Consider the following 27,801-nt stretch of genomic DNA (forward strand, 5'->3'; position numbering starts at 1 on the left):
GGCGCCGGGATCCCGACAGCCGGCCACTCGTAGTACACCCAAATTGGTAGGACACACATTTTCCTCTACACCCTGTACCAGACACTAGGTATCAGGATTGTTTCTTCTTTTCCCTTTATTCATCTATATGTTACTTTGTATTGCAGTTTACGGAATTTCAAAACATGAAAATTGTATTCAGCCGAATGTTTATGTCTCCACAATATACGTTACATATGTACTTATTTTTATGATTGTACTTGTTTGGAAATGCATGTATTGTGGGGGTAATTCTGAGTTGATCGCAGCAGCAAGAAAGTTAGCAATTGGGCAAAACCATGGAGGTCATTCCGAGTTGTTCGCTCGCAAGGCGATTTTAGCAGAGTTGCTCACGCTAAGCCGCCGCCTACTGGGAGTGAATCTTAGCATCTTAAAATTGCGAACGAAGTAATCGCAATATTGCGATTACACACCTCGTAGCAGTTTCTGAGTAGCTTCAGACTTACTCGGCATCTGCGATCAGTTCAGTGCTTGTCGTCCCTGGTTTGACGTCACAAACACACCCAGCGTTCGCCCAGACACTCCTCCGTTTCTCCGGCCACTCCTGCGTTTTTTCCGGAAACGGTAGCGTTTTTTCCCACACGCCCATAAAACGGCCTGTTTCCGCCCAGTAACACCCATTTCCTGTCAATCACATTACGATCGCCAGACCGATGAAAAAGCCGTGAGTAAAATTACTAAGTGCATAGCAAATTTACTTGGCGCAGTCGCAGTGCGGACATTGCGCATGCGCATTAAGCGGAAAATCGCTGCGATGCGAAGATTTTTACCGAGCGAACAACTCGGAATGAGGGCCCATGTGCACTGTAGGTGTGGCAGATATAACATTTACAGAGAGAGTTAGATTTGGGTGGGTTATTTTATTTCTGTGCAGGGTAAATACTGGCTGCTTTATTTTTACACTGCAAATTAGATTGCAGATTGAACACACCCCACCCAAATCTAACTCTCTCTGCACATGTTATATCTGCCCCCCCTGCAGTGCACATGGTTTTGCCCAATTGCTAAAAAATTTCCTGCTGCGATCAACTTGGAATTACCCCCTGTGTCAATTGAATCGTTAAATAAAAGATTAAAAAAAGGCCCCAAATATGTCAAATTGTGCTGCATACAGATAAGGAGATAGGCTGTGATCAGTAGCGGATCTTGCCACGGGCAAGCAGGACTTTTGTCCGGGGCGGCGCCATCCGGAGGGCGCCGCACCATGGCAAGATCCGCTACTGTGCCCCCCACTGCCGCTGTGTCCCTTGCTGGTCCCCCCGCAGTGAAGGGAACTAGACGCTATCCGTCTACTTTCCCTTCGTGGAGAGGACCTTTGCTGTGCGGTGCGCGATGACATCATCGCGCACCGCACAGCTTTGTGGGACTGGCACAGACGCTAGGGGTCATGATTGACCTCTAGTGTCTATGCTGTGCTATGGGAGAGACGTCATGACGTCTCTCCCATAGATCCAAGGAGAGGAGCAGCGGCGGCGGCGGAGGTCTGCAACGGCCAGGATTCAGGAGCGGGGATTGTAAGTATCCTTTTTTTTTTTAAGCGGCGCTACTGGGGGCATAAATGGGGGCACAACTCTACAGGGGGCGTAACTGACCACGCCCCTGTATGAAGCCACACCCCTATTTTCCACCCGGGGCGCCACAAGGGCTAGATCCGGCCCTGGCTGTGATTTACCCAATTGGTGGAGGATGTGTGTGTCTGTCAGGGGCGTTTCTAGAGTGGAGGAGACCCGTATGCAGGCTCCGTCTGGGCCCCCTCCTCTCTAACCTGCGGCACAGAGACTCTGGGCACTGGAGTGCCTAGGGCTGTCCCAGAGCCTAGGAAGCATGCGCAGATCTCCAGGAAAATGGTGTGGCACCATTTTCCCAGTAATTTCTGCAGCGCTGCTGCTGTGCCGCGGAACTCCAGAGGGTGAGTATTAAACATAATGGGTGCTGAGTGTGCGGTGTGGGTCCCCCTGGACCCCTGGGGACCCGTGTACACTGCAGACACACTGCACCCTTTATAGATCCGCCAGTAGTGTCTGTGTGTGTGTGGGTGTGTGTGGGCGGGGGGGAGTGGGGTGACACTTCAGCTTCTTTTAAGGGGAGTTATATCAAACCTTCAAGAGAGATAAAGTGTAGAAGTTGCCCAAAGCAACCAATTACATTCTAGATATCACCTATCTAGCACAGTCTATAAAATGACAGCTAGACACTGATTGGTTACTTTGGGCAACTTCTCCAGTTTATCTCTCTCTGGAAGCTTCAATACACTACATCGTCACCTTAGGCAGGGTGTGAAAAACTCTTTGGAGTTCCAGTGGTTGTAAACTGAATAAACAGTCGGCTATAGGAATGTTCTGTGAAAGCTTGGAAATTGCTTGGAAACTAACTGCTTAGCCAATTCAACCGTAAAACGATGGGTCTGGGACTGAGGGTCGACAGCACAAAGGTCGACACACCTTAGGTCGACGCCAATTGGTCGACACGCCTTAGGTCGACATGGACAAAAGGTCGGCATGGACAAAAGGTCGACAGGAACAAGGTCGACATGGAAAAAGGTCGACATGAGTTTTTTTATGTTTTTTTGGTGTCGTTTTCTTCGTAGAGTGACCGGGAACCCCAATTAGTGCACCACGTCCCCTCGCATGGCTCGCTTCGCTCGCCATGCTTCGGGCATGGTGCCTTCGCTCCGCTACCGCTTCGCTCGGCACACTTTACCGTTCCAATCGTAGTCCACGTGGATCGTTAAGTATGAAAAGGTTAAAAAAAGAAAAAAAATTGTGAAAAACTCATGTCGACCTTTTTCCATGTCGACCTTGTTCCTGTCGACCTTTTGTCCATGTCGACCTTTTGTCCATGTCGACCCAAGGTGCATCGACCAATTGGCATCGACCTAAGGTGTGTCGACCTTTGTGCTCTCGACCTGGAGTCCGGATACCAAAACGATTTCGCAGTACAGCTAAGCTGGTGAAATAAAACTGCAGCCACAAGCAGAAAACATGTATCAATCAATATCCCTTGGTAACCATATAGACATCACAATTATGGATGACATGGTGGCATGGTACTCAGCACTAAAGAGCCGTTACACACACCAGGGCACTATGTGGAATCCAAATGCTTTATCATTGAGAGAAGTCTACAAAACATTGGGCGCGATTCAGATCTGATCACTGTTGTGCGAATTTGCACAGTGGCCGAATGACTGCGCATGCGTATGCACCGCATTGTGTATGTGCGTCACCAAACAGCGACAGGTGTTCGCAAGGTGATTAACAAAGAGAGCACAGACTGGAAAAATCATTCATGGTGAGTGAGTTGCTAACGGATTTGCAGCTGTCCGCTGTCTGGCTGAATTTTTGCACGGCGTACGCATACATTCGCACACTTGCACGGGGCGAGTTTTCCCTCTCCCTGGGCGGCGACTATCTGATCGCAGATCTCTGCAATTTGCAGCACAGCGATCAGGTCTGAAATAGTAGGCCCATTGCCCCGTTACCCTTTCTAAGGGGTCTATTTACTAAGCCTTGGATGGAGATAAAGTGGACGGAGATAAAGTACCAGCCAATCAGCTCCTAACTGCCATGTCACAGGCAGGGTTTGAACAATGACAGGAGCTGATTGGCTGTTACTTCATCTCCATCCTCTTTACCTCCATCCAAGGCTTAGTAAATAGACCAGTCACTTTCTGGTATGATGTACAAAGAATCCGCCATATATGGCAATAGCTGCATTTATTTAAGCCCCCACTAATACCACTTTCAAACATAAAATCTCAGTTTCAACCAGGCTTGGACACGTGACACAGAGTACGGGTTGAAGCCGGGGCTACCCCTTTTCATACATGGGTGTTGTCCTGGATTATTTCCGGGGCGTCCCCTTCACACCAGACCAAGGTCTTCCAGTGACCTGGGTCTTCCGACACTCAGTGGAGATGATCTCTTCTCCAAGTGCTACTATCCCCAGGCAATCATTTTCTTTTGGGCATTGCCCAGGTGAACAAGACCCGGGTGGAACCTTTCAGAATTAACCTAGGTCGTCAACCTGGGTTGCAAGTCGCAGGAAATACCCTGCTAGCGAGCTGATCTCAAACCTGGTAGATCCTTTCAGACATACAGTATGCTGTTCCCGGGTCGATACGCATAAACCCGGGTTTTAGGCTTATGTCAGAAAGGTAAGTAAGTTAAGTTAAAGTAAGTTCTGTAGTACACGTAACAGGAATGCTTACTAATATCAACAGCTACAAAACACATAGCAGGCCACGCCAAATCTTTTAAACATATGGCTAAGCATCTACTCAAGTACATTAGGATTATAATACATGCTAAATATTTCACCCCATTTGCTCTACACTATGTAGGAGCCGCATCACTCAGACTTATCACAGTATGCAACAACTACATGAGTTTCTTCCAATACACCCAAAGTCCAATCATTTCCATCAAACCTCGTATATAAACCATAGCAATCTGTTTGCCCGGTGTGGTATAATTTGTCGACATTCTTAATGCTGACATAAAAATTTCGACCTGCTTGGCATGTCGACATTGGTCACACTGACAGCAATCATGTCGACACTGATTAAATGTTGACATGATTGGAATATCAACAAAATGCCCCTGGTAGTGGTGACTTGTGTGAACATGTCAACATTCTGCACTATGCCGACATGTTCAATGTTGACATTTCAACGATGCCCAAATCATAACTATCAATACTGTGATGATGACTACATCCCACTTTCCCTTATTTACAGTACATATGTTAATTACTAAATGTAGCATATCACATCATGTACACCGAGTTGATTTCAAATATACAACAATCTTTTACTATAATGTTATTACATTTATTCCAGCTTCAAAAGTTTACTATATATCACTAAGTTTCCATCCCATGTCTATTACAGTCACACAGCAAACACTCCGACCCCCTTTTGCATGAACATCTTTAGTATAAGTCTAGGCAGCACTTCTGCCAACCTGCCTGCCAGGGGCGTTTTAACAAAGGAGAGGGCCCGTGTGCAGACTCTGGGTGGGCCCCCTAATCTCCACGGTGCAGTAGGCTCTGGCATTGTGCCGGAGTCTACTGCGCATGCGCAGATCTCTGGAAACATGGCACCCGCCATGTTCCAGAGACTAATTTCACTACTGCGCATGCACATCAGCCATTTTAGCGGTTATTTTTGCAGCGGCTGCAAGACTCCAGACAGGTAAGTAAGAACATATGGAGTGTGTGCGGTGTAGGCCCCCTGGACCTGTGTGCACCACACATATTGCTCCTTTTATAGAAATACCAATGCTGTCTGCAACCCACGTTGAATTTGTCCTGGGTTGGTGTGAAAGGGTCTACCCATGTTATGTGTCGTCCCAGGTCCTCTACTCAGGTCCCGACCAGTGTCAAACTTGGAATCCATCTAGGTAGTCTGCAGTGTGAAAGCCCGCAGAGAGCCAGATCACCAGTGCTTGGAGATGATGGCAATATCCAGTGTTTCTGTGTCAAGCCTTGAAACTGTGGGGGACATTCCGAGTTGATCGTAGCTGTGCTTAATTTAGCACAGCTACGATCATGAACTCAGACATGCGGGTGGACGCCCAGCACCGGGCTAGTCCGCCTCCGCATGTCAGTCCCCCCGCGGAAGTGCAAAGGCATCGCACAGCGGTGATGCCTTTGCACTTTAAGGGGTATATGCAATTGCGGTCGAATTCCCGAAAATGTCGAAAAATGGGACATTTTCGCAAAAAAAAATAAAAATCGACAATGCAATTCAGTACTTTTCGTCAAAAAAACGGACTTTCAAAATTCGACTTTTTGAAATTTGACATTTGACAAATTCGATATTTCTGCAATGGTACAAATGCGGCATTTCGACAAAAGTATATTCAATTGAAGTTTGTAAATTCGACAACAGTGCTTTTAGACAGTAAATTCGTCATTTTCAATCCGCCTCACTTTGCTGGCGGAATCTAATAAAAAATTTTAAAAACATGTTTTTTTGTGTTTTTTTTATTGGTAATAGCATATCTATTTATATTAGAAGGGATTAGGTACTTGGTTTGTCTATTTAGGAGGCACACGTATTTTTTATATATTTTTTAAAAAATATATATATTTTTTTTTATGGAATGGGTTAAAAATCAGAAAAAAAAATGCGTGCGGTCCCCCCTCCTAAGCATAACCAGCCTCGGGCTCTTTGAGCCGGTCCTGGTTGTAAAAATACGGGGGGGGGGGGGGAATGACAGGGGATCCCCCGTATTTTTAGAACCAGCACCGGGCTCTGCTTCCGGTCCTGGTGCCAAAAATACGGGGGACAAAAAGCGTAGGGGTCCCCCGTATTTTTGGAACCAGCACCGGGCTCCACTAGCTGGGGAGATAATGCCACAGCCGGGGGACACTTTGATATCGGTCCTTGCGGCCGTGCCATTAAAACCCCAACTAGTCACCCCTGGCCGGGGTACCCTGGAGGAGTGGGGACCCCTTCAATCAAGGGGTCCCCCCCTCCAGCCACCCAAGGGCCAGGGGTGAAGCCCGAGGCTGTCCCCCCCATCCATGGGCTGCGGATGGGAGGCTGATAGCCTTTTGTGAAATGAAAGAATATTGTTTTTTGCAGCAGAACTACAAGTCCCAGCAAGCCTCCCCCGCAAGCTGGTACTTGGAGAACCACAAGTACCAGCATGCGGGGGGGAAACGGGCCCGCTGGTACCTGTAGTTCTACTGCAAAAAAATACCCAAATAAAAACAGGACACAGACACCGTGAAAGTATAACTTTATTACATACATGCCGACACACATACTTACCTATGTTGACACGCCGACTCTGGCCACGTCTCCAATGTCGACGTCCGGGGTACCTGAAAATAAAATTTTACTCACCTGATCCAGTGTCCGGTTCTTTTATTGTAATCCACGTACTTGGCAAAACAAAAAAACGCATACCCGAACCAGATGGACTGAAAGGGGTCCCATGTTTACACATGGGACCCCTTTCCCCGAATGCAGAGACCCCCTGTGAGTACTGTCACAGAGGGTCCCTTCAGCCAATCAGGAAGTGCCACTTCGTGGCACTCTCCTGATTGGCTTTGCGCGTCTGAGCTGGCAGACAGCGCATCGCACAGCTCCCTCCATTAGTTTCAATGGTGGGAACTTTGCGGTCAGCGGTGGGGTTACCCGCGGTCAGCGGCTGACCGCGGGTGACCTCACCGCTGACCGCAAAGTTCCCACCATTGAAGATAAATGGAGGGGGCTGTGCGATGCGCGTCTGACAGCTCCGATGCGCATACAGCCAATCAGGAGAGTGCCACGACGTGGCGCTCCCTGATTGGCTGAAGGGACCTTCTGTGACAGCAGTCACGGGGGGTCTCTGCATTCGGGGAAAGGGGTCCCATGTGTAAACATGGTACCCCTTTCAGTCCGTGTGGATCGGGTAAATGCGTTTTTTTGTTTTGCCAAGTACGTGGATTACAAATATCACAGGACACTGGATTTAGGTGAGTATTACGTTTATTTTCAGGTACCCCGGATTCATCGACATTGGAGACGTGGCAGTCGGCGTGTCAACATAGGTAAGTATGTATGTGCCGGCATGTGTGATATAAAGTTGTATTTTCACGGTGTGCGTGTCTTGTTTTTATTTTGGTATTTTTTTTGCAAAAGAACTACAGGTACCAGTGGGCCCGTTCCCCCCCCCCCCGCATGCTGGTACTTGTGGTTCTCCAAGTACCAGCTTGCGGGGGAGGCTTGCTGGGACTTGTAGTTCTTCTGCAAAAAATCAATATTCTTTCATTTTTACACATGGCTATCAGCCCCCCATCCTCAGCCCTTGGATGGGGGGGACAGCCTCGGGCTTCACCCCTGGCCCTTGGGTGGCTGGGGGGGACCCCTTGATTGAAGGGGTCCCCACTTCTCCAGGGTACTCCGGCCTGGGGTGACTAGTTAGGTATTTAATGCCACGGCCGCAGGGAGCGGTATAAAAGTGTCCCCCGGCTGTGGCATTATCTGTCCAGCTAGTGGAGCCCAGTGCTGGTACAAAAAATACGGGGGACCCCTACTCTTTTTGTCCCCCGTATTTTTTGCACCAGGACCAGGCGCAGAGCCCGGTGCTGGTTGTTAAAATACGGGGGATACCCTGTCATTTCCCCCCCCCCGTATTTTGGCAACCAGGACCGGCTCAAAGAGCCCGAGGCTGGTTATGCTTAGGAGGGGTTTTTTACCATTTTTTTTTTTCACATTTTTAAAAATCTAATCAAAATCCGTCAATTCGGCCGTTTTTCGACAGCGGGACTGTCGAATCCGTTTTTTATTGACTATCTCGAATTCCAGCACCCACCTGCCGGAATTCGACGGTCGAATTGTGTCTAATTTAAAAACGGGCGAAAAAGTGCCGCAATTCACCCGGAATTGCATATACCCGTAGCTCCCGGCCAGCACAGCTTTAGCGTGCTAGCCGGGAGCTACTCAACGCTCCCCGGCACGCAGCGGCTGCGTGTGACATCACGCAGCCGCTGTGGGCCACTCCCCGCATGGTCCGCCACGCCTGCGTTGGCCAGACCGCACCCACGAAGCGCATTCGCAGTTCTGACCCGATCGCAACGCTGCAAAAAACTGCAGCGTGCGATCGGGTCAGAATGACCCACAATATTCAATAACCCAGGATAACCCGGGTTTTCACTCTGAAAGTGGTATAACTGTTTGCAGCCCAATTGTCACATGATGCAAAATATTATCCCTGTGCAGAAATAAAGTCATATTATGGTCTATGCGTATTTGTGTTAGGAACTGTCCTTCATTACATGACAGCTGCGAGGAAACAGAAACTTCCCCATAGAACAGTGATCTCTGTGGAGAGACGCTGTCCAGATGGCTATCTTATAAGGTAAATGAGAGAACATGAATGATTCCAGATTCCCCAGTCCCTGACCCAGCACAGCATATACTGTACCCACTAGAAGATCAGTGTTCCCTATAGAGGCTTCTGTCTCTCCTCTCTTTAGCTGTCAAAAACAGAAAGGATGAGAGATGGAATTGCTGAATGCCTGAGTGCACTTACAGCGGCCTTAATCAGCATATTATTAACCCTTTAAAGCATAAATGAAGCACTTTGCATAGTGTAAACCCACCTTAGCAATTCCCCATTGGGTATACAATGCTCCAAACTTTGGCAAAGTGTTCCAGAACTCTGATCAGACATATAGGTTTACTAATACCCCTTTTCCACCTATGTACCAGGTCCGATCCAGGATGTTTAACCCGGCTACAACCCGTGTCAACCCTGCCATTTCCACTGCACTTCGACACGGGTTATTCCCAGGTTGGATCTATTTCCACTTAACCCGGGTAAGCTCTGTAAAAGCCTATTGATGTCACTTACTCGAGTCTGAAAACACGGGTAATGACCGTTTCCACTGCACAATTACCCTGGTCATTATAGTGTTACCGTGTTCAACCCAGGTAGCTACCCGGGAAGGATTCCAGGGTCACTCAACCCGTGTTGAGCCGTTTCCACTTACTAAAAACCCCTGTTGATGCGCGTTCCCCGTGCAAAAACACGGGTAAATTTAGCTAGTGGAAAGGGGTATAAGCAAGATGGCTGCTTTTTTAATGGCTGCTGGGAGGTGCTGTGTTGAGCATGGTAGAGTCACGGGTACAAAAAAATTACAATTAATTTTGTGGAGTAATATTACTGGCTTTTCATTATTATTTTTTTCAATACACATGGGCATTCTACTGGCATCACTTTCCATTGGAGTGGCTTGTTTTGAAACATTAGGGGAGAGTCCCATGCAGGAGTACCATGCGTGTTTTGTATGCTGTGTATAGTGGCGCCGAGAGGGGGGGTGTACTAATTACCCAGGCCTGGACTTCTTAGAGGGGCCCAGCGGGGACCCAGGTCCACGCACCTTCCCCTGACCCCTTCTTACCTGTCAGCACTGCAGCTTCTCTTCCCTGCCCCCTCAGGAAGCATGGCATCATCCTAGGGGGGCAGTGCGGGGGCGTAGATGCACGATCACGTCATCACTGCCCCGCCCCCTGCTGTACAATGCTCAGATTACTTGCATTATAAAGTGAGAGCCTGGGCTGCGATAATTCAATTCAGCGTGAATCGCATCATCGCCCCCTGGACCGCCCACTTTAGTGGACACTTGCAGGGGTGCCGGCAGATGCGGAGGGTGTGAGAGGTGGAGGCCGGATGCTGGAGACTTGCCCACTTTTACGGGCGGTCAGGTGTGCCACCCAATTTTCAGGAACCTTCCAGCTATTCCTGGAGAGTAGGCAAGTATGTGTTACTGACCAAACAGTTCCTTCACATGATCAGTAGGGAAGCACTTCTCAGCCATTCCTTAACATGGAATTTCCCCCACACTCTCCGGTTCACATTATTAAACTTCTAACAGTGATCTGAAAACTGGAAATTATATAAAAAATCCAGTTGATGTTAATATAATACTGCACATACTATGTGTAAGAAGAGTAGAATGCTAAATAGGCATGAAGGACGTTAAACCTGGGGAAGGGGGTACGAGTTTATTGAGTTATGTGGCATGGGTGGTTAAGCATTAATTATCTTAGTGGAAGCCTGTTGGGAATAGGATAGGTGGAGCATGTTGACTTACGTAAGGTGTCAATCTCTGCTTTCAGGCCTCACTGTCCTTTTGAAAATCTCACCTGCCCTTCTCTTTTTGTTCTCTGATTTCAGGCAGGAGCTCAAGGAAATCAGTAGACACATTGTAAGCTGACTATCTAGTCCACAGGTTCTCAAACTCCGTCTTCAGGATCCCACATAGTGCATGTTTTCCAGGTCTCCCCGGAGAAACACAAGAGAAATAATTAGTTCAACCTGTGGACCTTTTAAAATGTGTCAGTGAGTAATTAATACACCTGTGCACCTGTGACATTCATGTCATTATACAGTGGCATATCTATAATGGGTGTCGGTGGGTTCAGGGGAGCCTATACCGCACACCCTGCACCCATATAGTACTCCCAGGTTGATGTTGCTCAGATTACCAGGAAAACGGCATGGCAGTGATATTCCCTGAGACCTGTGCATGCATGGTGGCGCCTACGTGATAGGAGGACACCTGAGCGGAAAATGCACGTGGGCCCCCTCTTCTCTTGAGCAGCCCCTGCATCCATACATTGTTTTTCGGACATCATCATTCTAAGTGTACAAGGAAGAGTTAAGTGACTGAAAATGGAAACTATGTTTGTGCAGGGAAAGCCATACTGATCCCCCTGAGGTGATTAGGGTGTAAGCCCAATATGGGACTAGTTGTTGGAATGTGTTTTCTCAGCAACCAGTTTTTCTTCCCTCTAATTTGACTTTTAAATAACTTTCATGTTTTTATACCTCCCCAACTGTGTGTTTTAAACATTTGTATATATGTTAAGTTATGGTTCCATCCATGGTTTAGGACGCCACCCATTCTGGTGATCCCTGCTGGGAAGCAGACTGTAAAAGGAAGTAGGCATCTTTGTCCTTCCTGATTTCTTTGACCTCATTAAATTTCCCCTGTCTGCTCTGTGTTTCCTGTATATTATCATCACTGTTCATCAGGGATATCTTCTTATATGGTCATGTAAAAACTTAACTCCATCACGACTGGAGGTGGTCAATAGCACAAAAAACACCACATTATTCATGTTACGCTGAGAGTAACGTATTCATTTATATCTGTAAAGGCCAGATTCTGGAGGTTACCGCAGTGCTCAGAGGCTATATGTATGGTTGTAAATGCAGCACCAACAGCCTCTTAATTAAATCTACCCCAATATATATGTCCGGTATTCCAAGTAAAGGTGAGGCATGTCATATCTCACTTAGGAGATGGATGTATCAAAGCCTTGGAGAGAGCTAAAATGGAGCAACTGCCCAAAGTTAGTTTGGGCAACTTCTTCACATGATTAATCTCCAAGATTTGGTACATCTCCCCAAGGGTGCAGTCAACACTACCAAATCCCAGAACTACTCTCAATTCTCCATTCTAATCATAGCCATTGATACAGCAGATAAATTAAATGCCTCTACTTTTTTATATACATAAAACAAACATTAATGTTTTTAAAAGATTAATTGACCTCACTTATCATTAGTATGTCTTTTACTAAAATATTGATGCAAGCTAACAGCATCTCTGTAGTCCTTCTATTAGATATCAGCCAGATATTTAATAAGTATTTTATTATACTGTGTCATAATATATTAATACTGAATAATGAAGAACCATAGATATTATATGTAGTGTGTTCTACAAGAATGAGAAATAAAGAAATTCCTTCTTGTCAGTTTAAACATAACATGGCTGCGGTGAGCTCTTCCTTAATGAAGAGAAACCAGATAGATACGGAGAACAGAAATCTTGGGCAGAATGAAGAAACAGAAAATAAAGTTACTTTCCCCTTTAAAGAAGAAATATGAAACTTTCCTTGATCAACCTTTGTCATTATATATATACAGGTAGCAAAAAAGGAGCGTGTGAGTACACTTAATTGCTGTACAGGAGAGTCAGTCTGGAAGACTCTGCAGTCAGGACAGGCTGTGGCCTGTGTATTCTGCCCAACTGGGGTGGGAAAGCCAGTTAGAGCTCAGTGTGCTGGGAAGCTACTGAGGGCTAGAAGACCTGAACCTATACCTGTAGGAGACAGAGCAAGCCACCAAACTCTGGGACTGAGCTACATGTGGCTGAGAAGAAGCCAGGCCGGTGAATCTGTTAAATGGGAGAAGGCCAGGAACTGCCATACTGTACCTGTGAGAGACAGGACTAGTGGGTCTATTTACTAAGCCTTGGATGGAGATAAAGTGGATGGAGATAAAGTACCAGCTAATCAGCATCTAACTGCCATGGCACAGGCTGGGTTTGAAAAAATGACAGTTAGGAGCTGATTGGCTGGTTCTTTATCTTCATCCACTTTATCTCTATCCAAGGCTTCGTAAATAGACCCCAAAGTACCAGCCAATCAGCTCCTAACTGTCATGTTACAGTCTGTGTTTGACAAAATGTCAGTTAGGAGCTGATTGGCTGGTACTTTATCTCCGTCCACTTTACCTCTATCCAAAGCTTAGTAAATAGACCCCTAAGACTTTGAGTAGCTGTGGCAGCCAAGCCGGGGTCTGTGATAGACCTGCAAAGAAGCAGGCAGAGACTTTGAGAGACTTTATATGCAGACCAGCTGCCCAAGGACAGTCAGGGGCGAAGAAGTGAGTCATTCATTACCCTGAATTGGTTTCATATATGCTGCCACTAAAGCACCATTTAATTTATTTACAAGAAAAGCTGTCTTTTGATTCTGATTAAGCACCTAGACCCTGCACCAATACGCCCCTCTACCAAGCTAAGTACCCCAATTCATCACAATTCATATATATAGTATGTAATTGGCCGGATGTAATGACACCCGAGTTCGGTGGCTGTATGGGATGCCGGCCAAACTCAGATGTTTTTTTAAAGGGGCAATCACTTACAAGGCAAAACCATGCCGTGTAAGAGATTTCCCTTTAAAAAAAAGGTCCCAGTTTGGCCGGCATCATGCACGGCCGCCAAACTCAAGTGTCATTACATCCGGCCTAATAATGAATTGCTAAAAAGATTTTGCTAAAGAGGGATACTTTGCTAAGATATATTAACAACATGTGAATATCAATGTTGTGATAAAAAAGTAGATTTTGTGGAATGGGAAAATATAGAACTAATGTAAGATATATCTCATTAAGTTCTAGAAAATGAAGTGAAATGGCTTCTAGAAACTTATGAAGAGGCCACCTTCAATGTCTCTTGCGGAAAAATGGACTTCACATGTTATGTCAAGGTAACTTCCCATTGCATCTACAGATGAGTCTTGAGGTATAAGTATATATATCAGAACTAAATTGGACTGATCTTATAGGAAGACTTGGGATGCTGAGACACGTAACTGTAACTTGTTTTTGTTGCATTTTCTTGTATTTGCACTCTAATTATTTTTTGTTTTTGAATTGTTACATATATTATTATTTATTATTATTATTATTATTATTATTATTATTATCTAATTCTTGACTTGCCATTGAATCATTTATTCAATATCTCATTTTACTGTTCATTTAAAAGACTGTCACAAACTTGTTGACTATCGTATGAGTGATAAAGTGTATGTGCATAGGACACCCTTCATGGGGGTCTATTTGTGTGATAAGGTTCAGGTACTACTTTGGTTGATGCCTAAATTTTAAATAGATAATTCCAAATCACATGAATTTAAAGTGAAAGTACATAATAACACCATAAGGCCTTAAACAGCAGTGTGTGAAACACGAATGAGAGAATAAGGTAGTTGGCAGGCGGTAACAAAGTGGAGGTTTAATATAATATGTTTTAGTTTTTGATAACAAAAAGATTCTTGATTGATTCTTAATCTCTATCAATGGTGTCATTGGTGCTTACCATCAAAGGCATGATACCATTGATGGGAAACTATTGATGGTTTCACCCATTTATAGACATCCTTGATCTATGACCAGATTAGCAGCAGGTCAATCAGGAAAAGGGGTGCATTGTGTGCTTTGCTCCATTCTCTCTGCACTGGGGCAAGAAAAATAAAAAATATTGCTTTTCCTTTGCCATCTGTTGTGCAGAACTATAGGAATCCTGCCATAGATGACAAACCCAACGACAATATACTCAAAACCATCCATGGTTGCTAACCATTATTGGTCGATTGCCATCAAACAAAAGTGTTGATCAGTTAGACAGAGAGACATTCACCTGAAATCTGGAATGTCCCATCTAAATCTGGATGGTTGAAAGTGTTAGGACATGGTGCACTCTGTACCTGTCTCCTTCTGTGTATCAGTCTATGGGTGCATCCCCTAGTGTTAAACTTTAGTGCCAAGAGTCACTGGGAGGTGGAGTTATATGATGTAAGTTCCTGTTCCTCCATCTAGGAGAGAGCTAGGATAGTGTGACACACAGAGACAGAGTCCTGGTGTACAAGGTTGCAGAGCTGAGACTGGGAGCAGATCTCAGCTACAGAGACTCACAGTGTTTCCAGTGCATGCATCCCAGCTCCAGAGCTGACGCTGAGCTGGGCACCGCATCATCTTCTCTACAGCGGGAGTCAGACTGCACGGCAGTGCAGTCCTCCATGCTTTATCACCACAGACATCTCCTGATAAGTACCACTACCTAATGCTGTTACCTTGTGTGATATATGGGCTCCTGATTAGTGTTACATCTGAGTCACCTGTGTACACTAAATAAACCTGCATTACTGTTTAAGTCATCAAGTGTGTGGACTGACGTCACTGCACCAGATATCCCAGAACACTCTGCCAACAGAAAGATGTGAGTTACTATTATTCCCAGGTCTAAAACATAATCCATGTCAAAAACATTTATCTGTTACTGAAGCTTTCAGGGTTGAATCAGGTTTTATATTCAGCTGCCCAGGTCTGCCTGTCAGTAACTTGTTCTTATTGATATCACATAGTGATCTTGTAGATTATGCCTGTTAAAAGAAGGTGGTGCCCAAGCGTTCATGTGTGAACTGTATTAGTGGAAATTGGTGGCCAGGAATTTTCTATGGTGAAAACTCTTGTACCCCCAGAGACAGCCATCTTGGCCTACATATCCATTGACTTCAAAAAGGCTAGGAAAGTAATGTCACAAAAGAACTTATGCATTGTCCTTTTGCATCACTGCACATGTATAAACGACATGCAGTCAAGACTTTAATAAGCACATAAGTGCTTGGGTGTTATATAAGCTGTCATTTCTCACCAGCTGCAATGCCATGATTACGTGTCAAGTCAACAACACAACAATTACTGCAGACCAGTATACATTACACACATACATTATGCCCAGAGTCTGTCGCAGGCCTTCTGCTGCCAAAGACGGTAATAGAATTTGTGCCACCTCTCAAACCTTACACCAACCCGCATCATTATATCTATATGCTTAAATGTACTGTAACCCACATAGACCAATAAGCTGTTGGCTTTCATTTTTTTAAACCATTGAAAGGAAACATGGCACACTGCAATCACCACTCGTGCCCGTCTAACCTTTAAAGGAGCCGCATATTACATTTGAACAGAGTAACAAGTTAAAACAATATATTTAACCAAATACAGAAACACCTAGGCGGTCATTCCGAGTTGATCGCACGTAGCAATTTTTGCTGCTCATGCGATCAACTAGACGCCGCCTATGGGGGAGTGTATTTTAGCATAGCAGGGCTGCGATCGCTTGTGCAGCCCTGCTTGCTAAAAAAGTTTTGTGTAAAACAAGACCAGCCCTAGACATACTTATCTGGTGCGATGATTTCAGCACTGCAGGTCCGGGAATTGATGTCAGACATCCGCCCTCCAAATGCCTGGACACGCCTGCGTTTGCTGAACCACTCCCGGAAAACAGTCAGTTGACACCCGGAACACCTTCCTCCTGTCAATCTTCTTGCGGTCGAAGCTGAGACCGATTTCTTCGTACGCGGAATCGCACGCGCAGTTCTGACCCGATCGCACGCCTGCGAAGAAGTGCAGCGTGCGTTCGGGTCAGAATGACCCTCTTAGTTAGAGATTCAAAGAAGTATTATACAATTAACAGATATAACAATAAAGCTGACCGACTCACTGCCCAATGACATGTTCATTGGGCATCCAGGGTGCCTAGAATGTACACAACATCTTACAAAGCCGCAGCCTCAACTTTCCCCTAGTCCCAGTGGCTAGCAGCTGCAAAGTCACCTAAAGTATACATAGGATGCTCTTGGAGCTCAGGTTTCCCCCCTGATGCCAGCACCCTGCATGGGGCGCCTGTTGTCCCTCATTGAACCTCAAACTGTGCTTCAAAATGGCAGCTACAATTTGGTTTCTTGCTATGGACAACAGCACAGGCACCGGATATTGCATCTCTTAATAAGCCTCAAAATGTTAATTTGTTTATTGTCAGCTCAGGAGGCAAGGCTTTGCAGCTATAGCACTTGATGTCCCTAAAAATAAATGCCCACTGGAACTTGCTACCTGTTACAGCCATTTTGATTTTCCTCATTATAACATTACTCCTAGATTATTACTTAAAGCTAGGATATTTATTTACCTTCCTGAGTCAGAAAATCATCTTCTGCAAACTGATTGAAGTTGCCACAGAGCCCACATGTTCTGTTATAATGTTCATTGGACAACAAGATCTGCACGTTTCCGCCAATGTCAATCTTCACCATAATGCCATGTTCTTGACTGGACAGTTTGTGGTATCCAGCTTCATTTTCCAGAAATATCCCATTAAAGGCATAAGGCATAGAAATGCTGTTTGCAGAAACAGGAAACCAGACAATTATGAAACAAAACATTTGTCACTCAACATTGAAAAACATAGAACATTCCATTCTGGTTCATTCCTAGCTTCCCTCTCTTGTTTATCGTTGGTGTTTTTCCAAGATGGCTCCTGGCGCCACAGTGGTGACGCACTAATAATCTAATTATCCTAGTAACTAAATAATAAACACAAACCCGAGTGAAAACATTGTCTATCTATCTATATATCTATCTAAAATACTGCTCAATTTAGCACCATTAGATTGGTGGGAGAGGGAGAGATGTATCAAACCTTCTAAAAAGAACAAGTGGAGATGTTGTTCATAGCAACCAATCAGATTCTAGCTACCATTTTATAGACTGTACAAGATAAGTGATAGCTAGAATGTGTTTGGTTGCTTTGGGCAACACCCCCTGCTTGTCTTCTTTAGAAAGTTTGATAACTCTTCCCTCTACGTCACTTTCTAAAAGCTTACTTCCAACACAGCAAAGCTAGCTGCATTGGCTGGAGGGTGTATTGAATGGTTGTGATTGGTGGCATTCCCAAATGCGCAGAGAAGCAAAACCTACAGTATATGGAGCTTCAACTCGAAACTTGGGAAAATTAGGGATGAATATAGCAGCACATTTATCTTATCATTCTTAGAGGAAGATGTATTATTAGGGCACATACAGTATTGTGCCACTAATGCTGCTCCTGCTTCTCCTCTTATCGAGCAGTAGTAGAAAGCAATAACACTGAAATGTATTACAATTTTGGCAGTTGTAGTGGAGAGAACCCTCCCTACCACCTGCAAGTCATGTAGTGCCTCAGCCTAGTGCTGTTGTGCTATGTCACTGCTCCTGGCTGGTCCAATGCGCATGTGTCCAGTCAAGCACCACTGGGCTCACTACACATGCCAGAAGGTAATCCTACCCATATGTGCAGAAACTATAAGCTTCTGAGGGTTTTTTGTGCTTCCGTAATACCATCACCAAACTACTATATGGCAGCAGCGATATCCTACTACATAGGCACAGGCCATAGAGATAATCCATGATAAATTATCAGCAATGATAGAAGCTATAGAGCTCACAATATTAGATATTCATTAAAATCCTTACCTTTTTTCTCCTTCAGTTACTGTCCCATCCAAATACATGTGAATGTCATAATAGTCTCCCAGATACATTGACACGCTCTTCTTTTTACCGTTTCTGTAATCCACTGAAACAATAAAACATAACATCAAATATAATATATAGCATCAACAAAATGCACATAAGTATAGGGAAGAGAAGCCTCAGGCTGATCCCTATATTTATCCTGATGAGGTGGGAGGCTTAGAAACAAAGATGTAGAGGGTGGTTCAAACTGGCGCTGTGCAGCTCAGATGTAACAGATTTCGAATTAAATGTCACCACATTTAAATAAACAGACAAAACACAAGAAATTTGAAATACTGTCGTACACCACAAGCGCTAAGGTAAGTAGAATATCACCATAACATCCCTTTTGAGTTGCATGGAAGGTTCTTAGGTCGAAATTGTGTCTCCAGTTCTAATCAATTGTATGTAAGGTCTCCAAACATAGTTGACATGAAAGACAGGATAACAAAAAACAACCAATGTGTGGTAAATGTTGTCAACACTTAAGCCAGGGGTGGGGAACCTCCGGCCCGCGGGCCGTATACGGCCCGCGAAGCCGTTTGGTCCGGCCCACCAGGTTGTGTCAGTGAGACACGCTGCCGCTCAGTCGGGCGGCAGCGTGTCTCAGCTGTCAGAGCAGGGAGACGGAGGAGAGCGCGGCTGTAGAATGGGACCAGCGGCGTGTAGTACTTCAAACCAGCCGCCGGTCCGTGAGCCAATCAGAGCTCGCGGACCGGCAGCCAATCAGGAGCCGCGGCTGCCGGTCCGCGAGCTCTGATTGGCTCTCGAACCGGCGGCTGATTTGAAGTACTACACGCCGCCGCTTTCACCCGACAGCCTCGCTCTCCTCCGTCGCGTCCACGGTAAGCAGCACGGAGGGGAGAGGGGAGGGCATTTGTATACCTGGCACTGTGGGGGCTGTATACCTGGCACTGTGGGGGGTATTTGTATACCTGGCACTGTGGGGGCTGTATACCTGGCACTGTGGGGGGTATTTGTATACCTGGCACTGTGGGGGGCATTTGTATACCTGGCACTGTGGGGGAATCTGTATACCTGGCACTGTGGGGGCTGTATACCTGGCACTGTGGGGGGTATTTGTATACCTGGCACTGTGGGGGGCATTTGTATACCTGGCACTGTGGGGGAATCTGTATACCTGGCACTGTGGGGGCTGTATACCTGGCACTGTGGGGGGTATTTGTATACCTGGCACTGTGGGGGGCATTTGTATACCTGGCACTGTGAGGGGCATTTGTATAGCTGGCACTGTGAGGGGCATTTGTATACCTGGCACTGTGGGGGGTATTTGTATACCTGGCACTGTGGGGGGTATTTGTATACCTGGCACTGTGAGGGGCATTTGTATACCTGGCACTGTGGGGGCATCTGTATACCTGGCACTGTGGGGGCATCTGTATACCTGGCACTGTGAGGGGCAATTGTATACCTGGCACTGTGGGGGCAATTGTGGATCTGGCACCGCACTATTGGGGGCATATGTGTATCACGTCCCATTTTAACTGGCCACACCCATTTTTTTGGCGCGTGCGCGCCTCCGGCGCGCACACACAGTAACTCTAAGGGGCAGACCTACTGGGGGCAGGGTCATTTTTTATGTTGAAAATTTTTGTATGGCCCCCGAAGGATTTTATAAATATCCAAATGGCCCTCGGTAGAAAAAAGGTTCCCCACCCCTGACTTAAGCAATAGAAAAAGAAAAAAAAGAAATCAGACTCCTCTATAAAACTAAGGTGGATCCAAAGCGTACCCCACTCACACTCTAAAGAGGAGGCATTAATCGCATCACAGTTTCTTTATGTGGTTAACCTTTCAATTTCTTATAACACCCAGTGTGATGAATAGGGAATTCAGCCCAACACCTCAACACAACAACAAACGATTGAGGTGTTGGGCTGAATTCATAAAGAAACTGTGATGCGATTAATGCCACCTCTTTAGAGTGTGAGTGGGGTACGCTTTGGATCCACCTTAGTTTTATAGAGGAGTCTGATTTCTTTTTCTATTGCTTAAGTGTTGACAACATTTACCACACATTGGTTGTTTTTTGTTATCCTGTCTTTCATGTCAACTATGTTTGGAGACCTTACATACAATTGATTAGAACTGGAGACACAATTTCGACCTAAGAACCTTCCATGCAACTCAAAAGGGATGTTATGGTGATATTCTACTTACCTTAGCGCTTGTGAGGTGGGAGGCTTGTCTGCAATGAGGCATATCTGACCAGAGAGAAGGTCTCGAGGTTGGATGGGAGCAGAGGACAGACTGCGCAAAGTGTCAGTGACGACATTAGTGTGGATCATCAGGGCAGTTATCATGGCTGTCCAAGAGGGATAACTGCTGATGGTGCTAAGCTAAAGGTGAAGCAAATAGAAATGAATACATTAAGACAACATGGTTGCAGTTGAGGGCTAGGGGTAGCAGTTTCCCTTCTTGCCCCAAGTGCTAACATTTCTATTTAACAGCCCCAGTGTGAATGACTGGCGGTCAGCACAAAGTTTCTACCCATGTGGAGCAGCAGATGTGGCAGCTGTTGAGAAGATCAGAGCCATCCTCCAATGGACACTGCAGTTGGAAGGGACCTTTGAGTCGGTGGAAGCTTGATGGACCCCACAGTATTTCAAGAGAAAAACCATTAGGGAGCATCATGTGAAGAAAGCTTTGGTATCATAATGTGACCCAGAACTTGGCGAACCTTGACTATATGTCAAATGTATGACTGATATGCATTGAAACTCATGTCTGTGACCCCTGGCAGTCCAGGCCCAAAATTATATGAATCCACCAGTGGCTATATAGACTATAAAACCATCAAGGAATGTTTTTTTACAGGTGTATGTGCACATAGTGGTCAAACTAATAGATCAGCACAAGCCTGTACGTACATACCTAACAGTGAGAACGCATGTTTATGACAGTCTCCAGCCAGCTTGTAACTACAGTCTCCAGTGAAATCATAGAAGGTTCCGTCAAATGTTCTAATGTGGCTTTCTCCAAACAGACTGCATCTTGAAAGCAAGGAGCTATCTGGTTTTCCAAACACATCCAGAGGTGTTCCTACAAAGGTCAAAAAGTATTACTCCACGTATAGGAATGCAAGAATTCATAGGAAAATAATTAGGGACATTTCTGAAAACTGGTGCATGAACTAGAGGTGCTATCAAACACAAATGTCATTTCTTTAGAACAGTGTAAATAGAAGGCAAATATCTCACTGGTTACTACAAGTTACAGCACAGTTTTTGAAAAGTTATCTATGCACTAGTTTATGGAAATGCCCTACACCCAAAATGTCCAGGCAACTGGAGTTCATGTGGGCTACACCAGGGGCTGGATGGAATGAAGTCCAGGTTCAGCGGCCCTACGGCCGCTAAACTCGGACTTCATTACATCCCAGCCATGGTGTTAGTGCTCCAGCTTGATGTGGATAAAAGCCTTGGTCAGCATTTAGTCCAGACTCTGAATACAATTACTGGCAATCTAGTAACCATAGGCCTCTTCAGAGAGTACATGACTCTCCTGTGTATCTACGTATGAACTTAATAATTCATCTGGTCAAATCCTATAGCTCACTTTATTTTGTCATGATACATAAATGTATTTTGCAGATGTCTAACAGTGCTACAAACTAATAACCCAAACAGAAGTCAACACTCGATCAAAACAGCAGATCCTAGATCTATTATATAATATTACGTATATTATAAATTGCAGAAGTCCATATAGTGAGCCTGATATTTAATATTTGTCAAACTCTTTGAACATACAGATGTGTTCTCTTTGGGGGTCATTCTGACCTGATCGCACGCTAGCTATTTTTTACAGCGCTGCGATCAGATAGTCGCCGCCTATAGGGGGTGTGTATTTTCGCTTTGCAAGTGTGCGAACGCTTGTGCAGCCGAGCAGTACAAAAAAGTTTGGTGCAATTTCTGAGTAACTCAGAACTTACTCAGCCGCTGCGATCACTTCAGCCTGTCCGGTCCCGGAATTGACATCAGACACCCGCCCTGCAAACGCTTGGACACGCCTGTGTTTTTCTAACCACTCCCTGAAAACGGTCAGTTGACACCCACAAACGTCTTCTTCCTGTCAATCTTCTTGCGATCGGCTGTGCGAATGGATTCTACGTTAAATCCATCGCCCAGCAATGATCCGCTTTGTACCTGTACGGCGCGCCTGAGCTGTGCGATGCATACGCATGCACAGTTTTGCCGAGTTTTGACCTGATCGCAGCGCTGCAAAAAATAGCTAGCGTGCGATTAGGTCGGAATGATCCCCATTCACCAATTATTTTTGTGTAAGATGTATGGTGCTAATTAGTTGCTCTGCCATGAGTAGCAATTCCCAGACTTTGCATTGTAGCTTCATTCAAAGGGTGGTATCCAATTGCCGCATTAATTAGCCACAGTAATTTACCATGGCTAATAGATTCACCGGTAGCCAGCAGTTATCGTGGATTATGGTTGGCGTGCCGCAATAACCAGCCCTCAGAGCCGTGATAACACATGGGCCCGGGAACTTATTTTGGATCCCATGTGTTATCAATCAGCTGAAAACGGGTTATAATTGAATAGCCTGTTAATGACCATTGTGCTAAAATTGCAACAATAGTCCATTTATTGGTCAAAAAAAATAGTGGCACTAATTCCATCCCCACAAAGTCGCTGATAGTTTTTTGGGCACTGAGGACTAGTATTTTTGTTGCAAAGGAATTATAATAAAATCACATATTAGGCACAACACTGCATGGCGTGATACATGGCGCGGCTCACTTGTATAGGTCCTCAGCCCGTTTCCTCCTTACCCAGGCTAATGTTTGAGTCACAGAAAACAGCTGCATGTTTTGCCCCCAGCCCACCCACAGTGCCCTGTGCTGCGAAGAGCACAGCGTATGGTGGAAAGGAGGAGAGGCCTATCGGCTGATCACAGGCAAGTATAATTCTCTCTCTCTCTCTCTCTCTCTCAGGGGAACTCTGCCTGCCTAATGTGTAAAAAGGGGAACTGCCTAATGTGTAAAAATGGGGACTCTGCCTGCCTAATGTGTAAAAGGGAGGCTCTGCCTAATGTGTAAAAGCCAAGGTGTATTCTACCTGCCTAATGTGTAAAAAAGGGGGACTCTGCTGCCATAATGTTTAAAAAAGGGGAACTCTGCCTGCCTAATTTGTAAAAAAGGGGGATGCTGCCTGCCTAATATGTAAAAGGTGTATTCTACCTGCCTAATGTGTAAAAAAAGGGTGACTCTGCCTGCCATAATATGTAAAAAGAGGGGCTCTGCTGCCTAATGTATAAAAAGGGGGACTCTGCTGCCTAATGTGTAAAAAGGAGGACTCTGCTGCTGTAATGTTTAAAAAAGGGGGACTCTGCCTGCCAAATGTGTAAAAGAGGGGGACTCTGCCAGCCGTAATGTGTGAAAAGGGGGACTCTGCTGCTGTAATGTGTAAAAACGGGACTCTCCTGGCGTAAAAAGGGTACTCTGCCTGCCATAATGTGTAAAAGGGGACTCTACTTATCGCAATGTTTAAAAGGGGACTCTTCCTGCCTGCCATACTGTGTAAAAGGGAGCTCTGCCTGCCGTAACGTGTAAAAGGGAGCTCTGCCTGCCGTAATGTGTAAAAGGGGACTCTGCCTGCCGCACTGGCCCTGTTTTGTATATGGGGGGGGGGGGGGGGCGCCGATGCTGTTTCTTGCACACAGCGCTAAAATGTCTAGTTACAGCACTGTTACAAGTAGATGTCTCCTGCTGCAGTAGTGACTTTGAGCTGAGTCCTAGGACACAGGCATCGGATCACTGCTACACCATATCTTCTGACTGTCCTGATTTTCGCAGGACAGTCTAATTTTTTTGTGACTGTCCCACCTGCAGGCCGCAGTGTCCCACAGTGGGGGTGGCATGTCCCCCGTCCTTCTGTTACGGGAGAGCACTGGGCATGCCCCCTCAGTGACAGAAAACGGGGTTGTGGCTCACAATTGCGGCATCCCTGCAAAGACACGCCCCATTTGCAGAGGCCACACACCCTTTTCTGGAGTGCGAGAAGTTCCGAGTTCGTGTTTCAAGATGTTGGGAGGTATGGTACACCATCGGACAGCTTGCAGCACCCATTAGGTCGCGTAAGCTGGCCTTTACAGTACTTTGTAAGAGATCAGGAAATCTCTGTCCAACGACCGTGATCCTGGCCTTTACACTCCCCCTAAATGGCAGCGACACACCTCTGTTTTTATGTCCCCTACCCCCAAATGGCATCAGACTGTCAATCACTGATAGTCTGATGCTGTACTGCATTACAGCATCTGTTTAAGCATGTGTAGAACAGGTTCTGCTCATGCCCAAATTACCGAACATAAGTACTTTGCAGCATGGGGCGCAGATGCAATCGGACCTGAATGAGATCCTATAAGCAACAGTTTAGAAGTCTCATAAATAGTTCCAGAATGAGAGCTGAGCAATGTGCAGTGAGTGAGAACGCAGCTGTAGAAGTGTTTAGCTTACAACAACTTTCACTTGTTTTAATGATATTTGACTTACCAGGTGGGAGACAGCAGACCACCAGCAAAATGACCAGCTGCAGGTAACTCATCTGTATGATAAATATGACACATTATTTGGTGTGAAAAATAGCATAACTTTATATAATGACAATCACCTCATTGCAATTGCTAAGTAAAATAAAATAGACTTGCTGATGATTAAGGCAGTAACATGCAGACATCTGCTACTAAAGCACAGTTTATAAATAATGATGGCATTATATTGGGTGGTATTCATGTGACCGGCGACATACTACACCCCATTATATTATTAGAGACGGCTACAGACACAAAACAGGTTACTCATCTGCCTTTCAGGTGGCAGAAATATTAAATAAAATCTAATACTATACAAAGGATGCTGTTTATTACAATTGTAACAGTGAACTTTATTCCTTTATAAATTAAAATAGAATTCCTTTTACATATAGCAATCATACTGAAGAAATAGTGTAAGTCACAATCAGAATTATAATTTTTAATAGAATCATAAAAAAGTGACAAAAAGTCAGTGCTCCGCAGCAAATATATCATATTATCCGTTATTTAAGGGCTGGCATGGGATCATTCGGAAAGAGACTTAGAGCTAGTAAATATTAATTTACTGCTTAGTTTCTTACGACTGTGCATTATACTGGTTGAGTATCCCATATCCAAATATTCCGAAATACAGAATTTTTTGAGTGAGAGTGAGATAGTGAAACTTTTGTTTTCTGATGGCTCAATATACACAAACTTTGTTTAATACACAAAGTTATTAAACATATTGTATTAAATGACCTTCAGGCTGTGTGTATAAGGTGTATATTAAACATAAATGAATTGTGTGTATGTACACAAACTTTATTTAATGCACAAAGTAATTTAAAATATTGGCTAAAATTACCTTCAGGCTGTGTGTATAAGGTGTATATGAAACATAAATGCATTCTGTGCTTAGACTTAGGTCCCATCGCCATGATCTCTCATTATGGTATGCAATTATTCCAAAATACGGAAAAATCTGATATCCAAAATACTTCTGGTCCCAAGCATTTTGGATATGGGATACTCAATCTGTAGTATAAATTCTGTTTGTTATAGCTTAAAATTCCTAAGTGAAGTAAATTATATTACTACAAAGACTCATAAACTAAAGTTCTGTAAACACAAATAATTTTTTTTAAAACTATGCAGTAAAGCTGAAAATTAAATTGAAATTAAATCTGTGATGCATGAAATATTGAATAGTACAAAATTGTCTATATTACTGGTGCATACATGAAAATTGACCATAAGTTACCATATGAAATTTATTTTAACATTTTTTATATATATATATATATATATATATATATATAAAATATAGTAAATGTAGCGCATATCACGCCTTGACAACACGCTTTGATGCACAAAAAGACCAAGGAGTGCCGCCGTTTCTTTGCTGCAGTATATGTATGTATGTATGTATGTATGTATGTGTGTGTGTATATATATATATATATATATATATATATAAAATGTAGTTTAGAAAAATTCTTAGTAGTTTGACTGTTACGTAATTCACATCAGTGATTATGAAACTCACTTTTCCGGAGTGATTGGTGGGCTCAGTGCTCAGCATCCCATGGCTTCTGTATTCCTTCACGGCTGGAAAGAAGTAGGGGGACCTAGAAGTTTGACATCTTATGTATACTTAAGGCAGGAACTTTTGTTCATTAAAAGGAAAGATAAATGGTGAGTGTTACATCCGCCAGAATCTAAACACAATGGTGTAAAGCTGCTATCAGGAAAAATCAGTTGGCTTAATTACCAGACACGGACAATGAAAGGAAACGACTTAAAAAAAAAAAAAAAGTTGTGAGTGTGTAGGCTCTGATAGGTATTACGTTGGAATTAATACAGATGAGCAAAGAAATGAAGACATACATGATATACAGTGTGTATGTATGTATGTATGTATGTATGTATGTATGTATGTATGTATGTATGTGTGTATATATGTGTGTGCAGGGCCGGCTCCAGGCCTACTAGTACCCTGAGCGAGAACATGTAAAAGCGCCCCCCCAACCCCTATGTGCGCGCGCTCCATGAAAAGTGGGTGTGGCCTCTGGAAAAGTGGGTGTGGTCTCATAACTTCATATTATTAGACTATAAATAAATATATTTTCACACCCCCTCTGCACACACAATTAGCAGCCTTACACATAACAGCCACATTAGTGTTCCTTACACACAATGTCTCCAGTATAGTGCCAGCTACACATAATGTCTACAGTAGTGCAGTGCCAGATACACATGATATACCCCCCAGCAGTGCCAGATAGACATGACATGCCCCGCAGCAGTGCCAGCTACACATGACATGCCCCCCAGCAGTGCCAGCTACACATGATATGCCCCCCATCAGTGCCAGCTACACATGACATGCCCCCCCCCCCAGCAGTGCCAGCTACACATGACATGCCCCCCAGCAGTGCCAGCTACACATGACATGCCCCCCAGCAGTGCCAGCTACACACAATATGCCCCCCAGCAGTGCAGCTACACATGAAATGCCCCCCATCAGTGCCAGCTACACATGACATGCCCCCCAGCAGTGCCAGCTACACATGACATGCCCCCCAGCAGTGCCAGCTACACATGACATGCCCCCCAGCAGTGCCAGCTACACACAATATGCCCCCCAGCCGTGCCAGCTACACATGATAGTGTTCACTTTTTAGGGCAGGGTGCTGATCACAGGGAGGGCATATTTTTAAGTTAGGAGGGCAAAATGATGTACATACTGTAATGCTTGGTGCTCATTTACCTACATGGCAAAGTATGGACA

The 27,801-nt window shown here is 44.8% G+C and overlaps 1 protein-coding gene across 1 annotated transcript in view; it reads right to left on the reverse strand.

Annotated features, from left to right (window-relative positions):
• The window catches only part of VWF (von Willebrand factor), a 487,638-nt gene extending 460,982 nt beyond the window's left edge, over positions 1-26,656 (reverse strand). The window contains exons 1-5 of the mRNA XM_063928500.1: positions 26,557-26,656; positions 24,988-25,039; positions 21,354-21,521; positions 18,417-18,519; positions 17,095-17,303 (exon numbers count right to left, since the gene is read on the reverse strand). Of these exons, the coding sequence (XP_063784570.1) occupies positions 17,095-17,303; positions 18,417-18,519; positions 21,354-21,521; positions 24,988-25,039; positions 26,557-26,592 (568 nt within the window). The 5' untranslated portion in view covers positions 26,593-26,656. The remainder of the gene's footprint in view (positions 1-17,094; positions 17,304-18,416; positions 18,520-21,353; positions 21,522-24,987; positions 25,040-26,556) is intronic.
• Positions 26,657-27,801: the final 1,145 nt, after the last annotated feature.

The sequence above is a fragment of the Pseudophryne corroboree genome, chromosome 6 (assembly GCF_028390025.1).
Source record: "Pseudophryne corroboree isolate aPseCor3 chromosome 6, aPseCor3.hap2, whole genome shotgun sequence".
Lineage (NCBI taxonomy): Eukaryota > Metazoa > Chordata > Amphibia > Anura > Myobatrachidae > Pseudophryne > Pseudophryne corroboree.